The sequence below is a fragment of the Hoplias malabaricus genome, chromosome 12 (assembly GCF_029633855.1).
Source record: "Hoplias malabaricus isolate fHopMal1 chromosome 12, fHopMal1.hap1, whole genome shotgun sequence".
In the NCBI taxonomy this organism is placed as follows: domain Eukaryota; kingdom Metazoa; phylum Chordata; class Actinopteri; order Characiformes; family Erythrinidae; genus Hoplias; species Hoplias malabaricus.
The window spans coordinates 14,655,912-14,668,764 of record NC_089811.1 but is presented as its reverse complement, the minus strand read 5'-3'; the positions used below and the strand labels follow the sequence as shown (position 1 = coordinate 14,668,764).

The 12,853-nt window shown below is 35.3% G+C and overlaps 1 protein-coding gene across 1 annotated transcript; it reads right to left on the bottom strand.

Moving 5' to 3' along the window:
- Nucleotides 1–3,432: 3,432 nt before the first annotated feature.
- crfb4 (cytokine receptor family member b4) lies at nt 3,433–12,718 on the bottom strand. The gene is made up of 7 exons (XM_066686842.1): nt 12,483–12,718; nt 10,329–10,446; nt 8,918–9,084; nt 7,828–7,982; nt 6,978–7,122; nt 6,241–6,389; nt 3,433–5,494 (listed from the first exon to the last, which is right to left on the bottom strand). Exons 1-7 carry the CDS (start codon nt 12,535–12,537, stop codon nt 5,183–5,185), a joined length of 1,101 nt encoding a protein of 366 aa, XP_066542939.1. The 5' UTR covers nt 12,538–12,718; the 3' UTR covers nt 3,433–5,182.
- Between the last annotated feature and the right edge of the window lie 135 nt (nt 12,719–12,853).

Below are 12,853 nucleotides of genomic sequence, written 5' to 3'. Positions count from 1 at the left end.
GGCCTCACTGTTGAGGTGTTGTGGGCTTAATTAAGAGAGGACGTGCCTGCCCGATGACCCCTGTGAAGAGCTAGTGATACAGTGGCTGGTTTGTGTACTCATGGCCTGGGCTCAATGAGTAAGCATAGTTGTGAAGGGTAGATGGTCTGATCATGAACTGCCACAGCAGAATGTCTTTTCAGTCTACACTGTGGCATCAATAACAATCAGATTCGATTTTTATGACTTTTGTTTTATTTGATTATTTCTTTGAACATTTTGAGCTGCTCCCTGTACAAGAAATAATCTATGAATAAATAATTTATTACAACAATAATCTGATTTAATAGTGGTTCCAGGAGTTACCATCCAAGTAACCTGTGGGTATGAACAGAATGAGAGATAGCAGTAGCAACAGGAACAAAAACATTTCAAAGATCCAAAGTTCATCAGTATTTGCATTGTAAAGCAAATACAAATAATAGCTGCTGCAATCAAAACAAGCTCAATGCATTTCTGCCTGAAAAGAAGTTCATGGATCTGATCGTAAAGTTTGAACACCACATAAACACAGTCCTTTGCAGTCTTCTTTGTGTTGATAAATGTTATGAAAACAACTTGCATGAATTTGAAATTAACAAAGCACTTAGAAAATAATGTGCAAAAGGAAGGAGATATATACAAAAATGTATACACCATATGGTCAAAAGTTTGTGAACACCCAATCTTCCAACATTTACTTTGAAATTCACTTGAAAAGACAAGGGAGGAAATTGTAGCCCACATTCACGGCAGTCTTAGTGTTAGAGCAAACTAAAAACAAACAAAAGCAAACAAAATCTAACAAGATTGTTCATTAGTTATTTTTCACCCCTGAGAAAATAAAAAAATATGGACCCATCTAGGTCAGATATACAAAGATCAACCCCAACACTATGACCACCTCCTTGTTTCTACACTCACTGTCCATTCTTGAGTTCCACTGACTATAGAGGACATGCTGTAATTTTACAATTTCTCTGTTTATTTTATGTACCCCCTGTCACACTGTCCTTCAATGGTCAGGATCCCCACAAAGCAGGTTTGATTTGGGTGATAGATCATTCAGTGTTTCATCAGTGGACACAGGACACTGATGGCTGGATATTTTTGGTTGGTGGACTACTACTAGCAGTAACACTAAGGGATTTAAAATCTTGACAGGCACTGCTGTGTCATATCCACTTGTGCCAGCACGACACACACAAACCCACCACAACCACCACAGTGTCATTGCAGTTCTTAGAATGATCCACCACCCAAATCATACCTGCTCTGTGGTGGTCCTGTGGGTGTCCTGACCATTGAAGAACACACAGCAAATGCATTCATTGATTCACATGAATAGAGGAATAGATAGCTGCTTCTGCCCCCTCCAGGGTGTGTTCCTGCCTTGCGCCCAATGATTCCAGGTAGGCTCTGGACCCACCGCGACCTTGAACTGGATAAGCGGTTACAGATAATGAATGAATGAATAGCTGATTCTTTGGGGCAACACGTGGTCATAATAAGGGGCCATAAATGTACTTGGCCACATTGGTCCTTGGAGAACATATAGGCCACAGAGCTGTAGGCTTGCTGTGCACTTGTCTTACCACCCCAGGTTAGTCCAGATTTGGGGCAGTGTAGTATGTAGAAATTTTTATTTCACGTAGGTGTTCCAATTCCTTCCCCCATGCCAACCACTACTGTAGCAAGTGATCAGGTAACTGCAGATCATCCCAATCTTTATATTTATCCCACAGCTGCTGGACAATTATCTTGGCTCTTGTTGTGGGATGATAGGATGATGGGATGATAAACCCAAGTGGGTCATACTCACTAGCCAGAATCCTATGTGTGTTCCTAATTTTTGGTGCTCCATAGTTAGTGGATCAATGCTTAAGCCACGAGTATCTGTTTCACAGTGCCAACCCAGTCTCAAGGTTGACTCATGTGCCTCTGCTTTGTCATATAACAGCCAAAGCTCCAATTTCTCTGAGCGTGCTGTTGGTGGTAAATCGTTAATAACCTCTGGCCTGTTGCTAGTCCACTGTCAGATCTCAAATCCACCATGTGCCAGAAGTTCTCTGAGCTTGTAGACCAACTTCTGGGCCTCATCCACTGATGGAACACTCTGCAGGCAATTGTCCAGAGTCATGCCCCTGAGCCATGCCCCCGAGGGATCAGAGATCAAGGTTTGGCAGCTTAGGCCTCTGAATTCTTTGATTGCATGATGCAGTGTAGACAGGGAAATATCCAAATTGATTCCTTTGCTGATAAAGCATTTCCTTATTGTTTTTTTGTTTGTTTTTTACCAAATCATAAACTCATTAACATGTGGGCTTTCAATATTCCACCATCCACAGTACATAATATCATCAAAATATTCAGAGAATCTTTGGGCCCTCAAGCAGCATTAAACCAGACCTGATTCTGTATTGGAATCTACTGCAAAATTTGAAATTCTTCTTGGAACAACAGATGTTGTGTCCTGCGGACTCAAGAGGAGGCGGACTGTCCAGCTTGTTATCAGCACACAGGTCAAAAGCCTGCATCTCTGATGGTATGGGTTTGCATTAGTGCCCATGGCATGGGCAGCTTGCAAATCTGGAAAGTTACTATTAACGTTGAACAGTATATTGAGGTTTTAGAATATATGCCCCCATCCAGACAATGTCATTTTCAGGGAAAACCCTGCATATTTCAGCAAGACAATGCTAAACCACATACTGCATCACAACAGCATGGCTTTGCAGAAGAAGAGTCCTGGTGCTTAACTGGCCGCCTTCAGTCTAGACTTTAGAATAGAAAACATTTGATACATCATGAAACAAACAAAAATCTAGCAATGAACACCCAGGCCATGTGAGCAGCTAGAATCCAACATCAGACAAAAATGGGATAACACTCCTCTCCTAAAAGTCTCCTCACTTCCCAGACATTTACAGACTGCTGTTAAAAAGAGGGGATGCTGCATAATTTGGCCTTGTCTCAACACCTTAGAGATACATTGCTACTATCAAGTTTGTAAATCAGTTAATATAATTCATGGAATGGTAAAATGTCTCACTTTCAACACCTAGTAGGTGTTCTATGATATATTGTGCATAAAATAAGATTCTATGAGATTTGCAAATTATTGCATTCTATTTTTATCTACATTTATTTACATTTGACACTTTTTGGAATTGGGGTTGTAAAAATATATAATATTTCAACGTGTATCCTTTTGAAAAGTTCAAGTTTTCTATGTGTTACAGGTGAAATGAGGACAGAGTTGGATGTGTTTGGTTTGGTGTTTTCTGTTATGGCAATTTTCTAAGTGCAACCTGGAAGGAACACAGATTCTCAGGCCCAAGGAGAAATCAGAGGAATAAAGACACAGAGTCAAGTATTCACTCCAATCTCTAGTTTATTCAGACATTTGTTGCAGTATATATAGGACCCCAGTCACGTACATCCCACTGTTATGTGCCCCTTCTGCCCGTACACCAAGCATCATGTGTACCGTTTGGACGTTATTACATCATGTCTCTTTGCACAAATCCAGACATTCCCTTAATTGGTATCTTATGCTATGCATGTATCTGTTGTCTTGTTTTCTCTTGTCAGCATAATGTTTGCAGACGATTAGGTCAAGTTTTCCACTCAGGATGTTCTTCAACATATTTATTAGACTTATCTATCTAGAGATGTTACTTCTCTAATTTAAGTACAGAAGTACTTTGCATTGTTAAGAACTTTGCCTCTCCACTCCAGGGTCCTGAGTACATCATGTAATTAGCACTTTAAGGCCATGAGCTTAAGCACAATATGTTCTATACTTCAATCAGGATGTATGTGTCTATAACATTATCATTATAGAGTATATTGGTGGATCATTATCATTATTATCTCATTGCAATGTTATATTGCATTTTCCCATCACATTATATTACATTTTCCAGAGAACAGTTTGCGGCTGAACATCAATATGTATATGGTTGGATTAGTTCTGGAAAGTGGTATCCGTGGTCTCTATAGATCATACAGATACTTTGTGTAAGTGCCATTATCGGTGCAACACTACAAAATACATTGTTTTCATACTTTCTGCAATGAAATACAAGACAACGTAATTTAATAAACTAACACTTTCTTTTTAATTTGCATTTTCCATATTGCATGTCAACTGTATCTAACATGGGGGGTTGTAGCAAAAATGAGTAAACCTGATTAACTGGTTAAGTTATATTATTATATTGTGATATGCATGAAAAATATTTACACAACAGAGACTGTAAAAAGTGATAGTGAGTCATGTTTGCCTTATGATTCTGGTTATCATAAGAAATCTGCATTGTAAATATTATCTGATACTTTATCCTACTGCATTGCCTGCATCACTGATTTGACTTGATGACCTCTGGATGATACACATTTATTTAACAAACACACAAAAAACACAAAAATCTGGTTTTTAACTTATTTAGGATGATGTTTTAGATAAATATATGTTTTATTACAAAAGTATTTTTTGGTTAGTTTTTTTTTCAAGTTTAGTGAAACCTGTTATTCTTGATTATATAAAATGTATATAAAAATAAATATACCTATTCTTCAAATATTGTAATACAACACTTTTTTATATCCAAATATTTCTAGACACCTGCTCATACAGGGTTTATACATAATTTAAGTGTTTTAATACAGTTTTACGTGCACTTTGCTTTAGTAATAGCCTCAACCACTCTTGGAGGAATTTACACTACATGTTAGAATATTGCGATATGGATTTGATAGCATGGTCATATATTGATACTGGATGATTAATTTTAAACCACAAACACCACTCCAGGTTATCCTAAAATTACTGGCTAGAGTTCCATGACTTCAAACCCAGTGTTCCACTGCCCACAGATTACTTCACATTAACTTATGTTGGAAGAAAAGAGTGTTTGTGCCTTCTCCTTTAAGGTTAGCAATTTTTTAAATACTTATTTTTGGACAGCGTCAATATATTTATAGGGGAATTTCACAGATTTTAAAACTGCCTGCATAATTCAAATTTTAGATGTAATCCACATTATTCGTGGTTTGTTATGTAGATGCTCATGTCAAACCTTCACAAAACTGACATCATTAAATGATGTTCCCAAAAATAAAGTTTAAACAGAAATATAATATGTAGTAATCAGACACACTAGTGCAAAAGTAGCACCGTCTCATCTTCATGACAACCTGTTGGGGTTCCATTCTTTTCTGAGTGTTCACAGTCTTTTTTCTGCTCTTCTTCTTGCTTGTCTTCCTGGCTCCATCCTTCCTCTGCTATGGGGCCTTTAGAGACATTTGCAAAAGGCTGTCTGCATTTAGGGCTTTCTATCTTCTGCTTGTCCTGTGACACGCTGGAGTCCTCTAGGCAGGGAATGATGCTGACCTCATGGTAGCATTCCTGTGGCTGGGGGCTGTTTTGCATTGCCAGAAACAGAGATGATTTGGGGAGATCACATAAGTACTAAAAGAGGCAGAGACAAAGGAAAACAGTGACTAAATCAGTGATGGCAATAATATGGACAGTAAATATTATTAACAACAACACCCCTAAAACACACAGTAGTGCACAAATACAGGCCTTCAGTGTACATTTAATATATAAAATATGTTTTGTATGAAGTATTAAAGCAAATTAATAAAGCCCACTAATACACAATTGTTTGCAAAAGTGTGTACACTTCGTTAGAATGTTCTGTTTGATATGCTCCACAGGGAACCACTTAATGTTTTTTTGGCCAATTAAGCAATTAAGCAATGTAAAAAATATATTTTGTATGCATATTACTAGGGATGGACAATAAATAAATATCAACAAATATTGCAATATATAATGTTTCAATAACAATGATGATGATGGTTTTATGATTTTAAATACATTTTCAATATCATAATATACATTATTTACAGCATCTGTCACTGACTGATGGTCATTACAGGCGCTGCTGTCAGTTCAGCACTGATTAAAATTACTTTAAAAATATGAATATTGACAAAGCCAAGTCAAGTGATGTCATGTTCCTTGTTTGTTCTTGGAAGATTTTCTGTGGACTTTATCTTGTTCATATCGATATCGGAATTATATTATTGGTTATAATTATATTTCGAACTGAAATTATATTGAACTGAAATTTAGAAATATATAGTGATATAAAGTTTGGCTGTATCATCCAGCCCTACATATGACTGGAGTTTTATTTATTGTCTTACTTTAAAGTGTTCAGGCAGTTTGGCCTTCGGGTGGAGGAATCTGATGCCTCTGTAGGTGTACCACACAGCCAAGAAAACCAAGACCACCAAAACCAGGACCACCACGAAACTGACCACAAGCACAACCACTATCAGCCATGGCTGCACACCTGAAGGGCAGAAATTATGACAAATATTAGAAGATTATAATAATAAAATGACAAATCGCATAATTTAAGTCCATAATTCAAGTAGCATAGTTCAAGTCACGTGTATTTACTATCAGATTATTGAGTTGAATGATACAAATAAAAGTCATTTCCCAAGTGCTTTTACTTTTTTGTTTTTTACTGTACAAACCTCAAAAGGGCAATGTGCATGATATTTCAAATACACCTACATTTATGATTGCTACATAGGTCTGTAGAAACTATCACTATAAATAGTGATTTCTACTAATTTAAGGTACAAGAGAAACTGCACATGAGCCTATGACACTGGAAAAAAGACAAACGAGGGCTAGGAGGAAAAAAGCCTCTCATTATAGGGCTGTAAAGCAGCGATACTGCATATTACAGAGTTATGGAGATTTGAACTATAATGTGAGATCCAGAACTAATCATCAAACATCAGTACCTGACATTGCTAATCTTTATGTGTCAGAATTCTAACAAATTATCCCAGCAGTGTTCCAGCATCTGACAAACCTTTAATCCTATACTAGTAAATCAGTAGGTGTATGAAAGTCAGTAGCTTACCATTCTCTGTGTTGAGTACACAGGTTTCATTGCTTGGCAGGCTAATTTTAGTAACATCCACAACAATCTCTATTTGTACACAGTACTGGACCTTTGGTGTTAGATTGGGAAGCATCAGTCGGGTCTGCTTCGCCTTCAGCACTTCCTGCAGAATGATTAACCAAACAAAGCTGATGATGGAACGGAATTGTTATAAAATGTTCAATTAAGGTCAAACTCAGGTCTCAGTTTCTCTTCTTATTGATAAAAGTAAACATTAAAGAACATTACTGTATTAATCAGAGTCAGGCACAACCTTTACTTTTGTTTTTGTATATTCTCTTAAATATTATTAAATATCATAAATATTTACTTGTTACAGACAATGATTGAATAAAAAATAAAATATATATATATAATTTAAACGGTCTACAAATGTTGGCAACACATTTTTTTATTATTTCATAATAAGTATATAATTTATAAAATTATGATTATGTTTAGATTAATGAAAATGAATGATAATTGAATCTGTTTGTAAAAAATCATTAAGAAGTTATTATTAGAATTTATTTATATATTTGTCTGTTTATAATGGAGGGGCCGGGTCTGGTCATTTCACTATGTGTAGGCTATACATTAACCTAGCTAAGAAAGATTTCAAATAGTTATATTGAAAGTCTGTGGTATAATTTCCTTTAGTAAATATAATCTAATCAAGAATTTTTTAGGTACATAAAACAGTATTTAGGGGATAATATCTTGTCAGAAACAAGTAAAAAAATGTATCCCGTCTTTAGCTTGTGCCCTGTGCTCCATTCTGCTATGGATCATGCGATTAAATTATTGTAGGTAAGGAAAATAACATTACCTTCTTTGTCTCCCCTTCAATCCAGTAACGAATGTGATAAGAAACTGGGTGATATATGTCCCTAAGACTGCCTTTCTTTAGGACAGGGTCAATAATTTCAACTTCAATTTCCCCATTTCTGCTCTGTAGCTTCACATCTGGAGCACTTATTACAGCTGCAGACAAAAGATTGGAGGGAAACACACAAATGTTTACACATACAAGAGACATATTTTTCATTGTTTTGGAAGTATACACCACCAAATTTAGTTGTAGCTAAATTCACAATGAAAGACTGTCCACAAATGTTTGAAAATAAAATGTACATTGAGCAGAACAAACTTAAAAGCGGATCCCATCTCCTCTAATAACTTTATGGGATGGCTTCCCTGACAAGGATTAAATCTAGGATTTTGAAATGTGACTGTCCAGTGAAAGGAGGACAGGCTTACCAGGACAGGAGTACCAGGCTTAAACCCAGTCTGGGAAACCACCCCAATACATATAAATATCATATTTAACACTGGGGCTCTGGACAGCGACAGTTTTCTGTGTCATTGATTTAGTTTGTATGTATATTAACCCTGTCAGGCTTAATATTTTAGCTGTTGAACTTTCAAATAAAGTAACTTCCGATTGCATATTTAGTGACTGAACTAGTTATTACTTTAACCAGTGAAATACACCACAGAAAAGGAAAATATACAAGCATATATATTTTTTGTAATAGTTAAATTTTTTTTTTTTTAAATGATCTATACATGTTTCAGAGACGAACTGGATGTTTAGAATAAAACGTATCCTGTATTTAGAAGTTAACAAATATGTTATTAAACATATAAAAAACATTCAGTGTTTTTATAAATCCTCAACATGTCTTTTAAAGGAATGGCCACGTACATTATACAAGCTGAAAATGGGTTTAGTAGATGCTGTTACTCAGAGCAATGCACAGTTTTAATCATGTTACAGAGGTAGGCAATTGTAGTATTAGGAGTCTTGCCCAAGGACTGTGCAGTGAAACCTGCTCTTGTGTGTAGAAGCAAAGTTACCCACAAAGCTATACCAACCACACCAAAGAACTGAGGTTTGCAAACAAAGACCCACTCACTTATTTTATCCAGTGATATGGAATCAGTCTCTACCCAATTAGAGCTCCTTCCTCCCAGCTCTGCTCGCACTCGGAACTTGTAAACCCCAAACACAGCCATTTTACTTGTGAAATCACAGCTCCTTGACGTTATGTTCTGGCACACAGGCTGGAATGATTTCCACCCCCTACAAAAAAATAAACATTTTTAGCATATATAGAGCATCACTTCAGCTTTTGCAGCCACTTCTATAATTCATAAATACTGCTCAGAGTGTTTTACAGTATATTAATTAAACAGAAAAGCAATCCAGATCTGAAAACAAAACAGATAAAAACCATGACATCTGTTGAGCCTCCCAAGGAAAACTCTGGTTTAATAAACTATTTCAATATGAATAGTGTTAGCTCTGCTAGTCACTGCTCAATGGAAGGTAATGCAATTAAAATTCATGTTCTGGCCAAGAAATTAGTTTGTGATTTAAAAGATAAACAGAGTAGGGCTGTTATTGCAAATGTCTCAATTTCGATTATTATGGTCAGTATGTTTATTAATTGATTAATATACTTATTTACTTTGGACATACTTAAACTTTAAGGTTAAATTCCAACTGGACTAGCATTCAATGTAAATACATGTATGGGAATTTTTTTTTATGAATTTCAGGTCACTGTGCGTTAAGAAAATAAATGACAGATTCATGTTTATACAGTTTTTTAAAAAATTCAACTTTTGGAATGGGTTTGTAAATATTGGAGGACTGTGAACACTAGAAATTGAAACAGAATTTGGGCTAGAAGCTGGCAGGAAGAAACCAATTTAAGCTTACTGCTAAACCATCTTAAAAGAATACTATTATTTACTTACATTATCCTAAGGGAACTGCCAATTAAGACACCTTATGCAACACTTAAGGGAAAATATATATTCCCTTGAGGAAACCCTTCTTTCAAAATGTTAAACTTAACTGAAGTCAAAGCAAATGTTAGTGCTTCATATTCTGTATATAATAAACACTAGCTTAGCTAACTACTAAAAGTTACAGCCTTAAATATTTAAAAATTCTTATTAAAAAATATTTATTTGTCGAAAAATTTCTAGCCTACTTTAAACATTAAATTGAGGTTCAAACATTTCCTCCATTTGCCTCCATTTAAAACTGCCATTACACTGATGCCTAATGGCATGAACATTGCAGAGACTCTTTACTGAGCCCCAAGTGTGGTATCCACTGTATGGGGTTTAAACATGTTCAGTCATGGACTACACAACATTTGTTCTCTTAATCTGATGGGAGTTGCAGAACAAATATAAAAATATAAAACCCTTTTATATATATATCTTTTGAATGTTGCATTAGATACAATGTTACTCAATAGGGCATGTCTTTGGTTTCCCTAAAAATCTTTGAGACCACTCGTTTTATCTTACAAGTATTCTGCTGTATAGGTGATGTTATTGTTAGTAGAGTTCAGTGGTGGATCCCATTCCAAAACCAGCCCCAAGTCCTGGGATATTGTTCTCATATTCTCAGGGGAGGGAAGTTGATCTAAGGGAAATAAAGGCAGTGCAGAAACAACAACAAAAATTAACTTTACTGCAAAGATTGCTGGCAATACTAGAAATTCCATTCATTCCAGGAAATTTACTAATAAACTCTTTGTGTATTTACAATAACATTCACAGAAAGCAAAGCTTTAATGGTATATTTTGAAAACAGTACTTACACACATTAGTAGGCTACTAGCACATAATTTTTAGATGAATGTTTGATATGATGCAGTTTTTTTGTTTGTAAATACAAATACCAACCTAATTTTTCAATTTTATAAACAAACTATAATTAAAACTCTTAATTTTATAGGAAGAATTACAAATCTGAAAATCATTTACATCCTTCATCATGTTGCTTCCAGTACAAGTGAATTTCCCTTTTGGGAGCTATAATTTTCTTTATTTACTTTATTTACTCCTCAATTATTGTGGTGGACAAGATATCTACAGAAATGGAAAGAGATACTTATGGAAATAAATATTTCAGGGATCTAAAATTTAATGCATTAATAACATTTAAACCTGATAAAATTTGAATGAAACAAAATTAATTGTTGTTTAAGCATTTCTGGAATGTGACCCTGTAAGCCATTCATAGTTTGTAGCTAATGAAGGCCAGAGATCCTCTGTTAAAGTGCAGTTGTTATGAGAAACCTCCCCCAGGGGAAGATGGAAATCCTCTGTGCAAAAGGCATAACAGGGACGAACAAGAGAGACCCCACTACGTGAATGTAAACAAAAATGAGCTGAACAAACTGCTGTTTAATGTACATAGATCACATAATAAATAACCCACTGCCCTGTTTTTCAACACATTTTCTACAATAGGTCAATATCAGGGTAGCTCTAAACTGTATGTAAAAATAAACGGCTGTAGCTTGTGTCCATCTATATTTCAGTGTGTTTGAACAGCAGAAATTTAAGATATACTTCATGAAAAAAAAATCTGTATTATTCTATAAACAGGTAAAGTTATTGGACATTCTGATGAAGCTAACTTTGTCCACTGTTAGGTCTATCTCAAAATGCATGTTTTAAACAGGAAAATGTGTATCATAAGGTCAAATCTGAGCAAATAATTTGGGTTAATTAACTACATAAAGCCATACATACATATATTCATTCATTTTTCTGCAAATGCTTACACATATGACTACTTTTTTTATTATTAATAGTTTGACACCCCTTAAACACGTACATGATTGTGTATGGCTCTTTTGGAAGCTGAATGCTGATAAGACTGTCATTCCAAAGAGTCATTTATACATAAGCAGTTTTTATTTCAAAATGCCTTCCTTTTTTAAAATGTTTATACTTATTATTTGATATTAAACATTTGCAGGTTACATGTTTGTTTCTCATTTTGTTTCCCTGTATTCATTTAAAGCACACAGAACTGGCTGTGTTTATGTGAAATGTGCTGCACACCTGCCTTGCCTGTCCTGTCAGAATATCGAGCAGTATAAAAGAAAAAAAATGTACAAATCATGTCGGGAAATGGCAGAACCAATCAATGAGACACAGCGAAACTAAGAAAAATGGGAAGCTGTTTGGAAAAGTAGTTTCTCGTCCTTCATGTTTCAGATGTTTCTGTTTTAGGGGCTACAGCTGTAATATTCCAACTATAATATCTGTGGTATATTAGTGGAGTAAAGTGTAAAACTATAATAAAACAAAAACAGTTTATGCTGTATTAAATGTCGTATGAAGTGAAGTTGTAATTTACGCTCCAGGTCTCCTGACGGAAGTCGAGTACTAATTTACAGTAAAGTGTTCTTTGTGGATTTCCCCCAATAAGGAGAGTATACGTTTAGAAAAGAAAGGAACAGCTGAAGTAAACTGTGTGTCACAAAATTAACTTTTATGTAAGAAAAGAAAGAGTAACAGTGATTATTTTGCGAGCGGATCGCACACAAAAGCCTTTTTCAAGTTCAAGTGAGTTATCACTAGCTTTTAAAGTTCTTTATATACACATGAACATAACATCCTAATTACAATTGTATAAAAACGGCAAAAACCACAACGTCTCACCTTCCATAGCAGATACAGAGACGGATAAAAGCAGCATTATCGGCATTAAAATCATGAGGCCGGCTCTAATTCACTTAAAAAATAGTACAAAACGAACCACGTTTGAGGAGCTCAGTTCCGTGTACTGACGGAGGTGTGTTGTTCCTCTAAATGTTTGTGTTCATGAAGCAGACTGGGCGGGGCTTCTGCTATAGTAGGCGTGGTATGATGGGAAAAAGGAAGTAAAGCTCTGAAACTTTTCTATAGCCATATATATTATTCGAGACATAAATCACTTAAATCTCTTTATAAAATTGAGTTGATTGATTTTGTTATGATTTTACTCACTTTGACATCTTTGTAATTTTCAATTTAGGTATAAACAATATTCT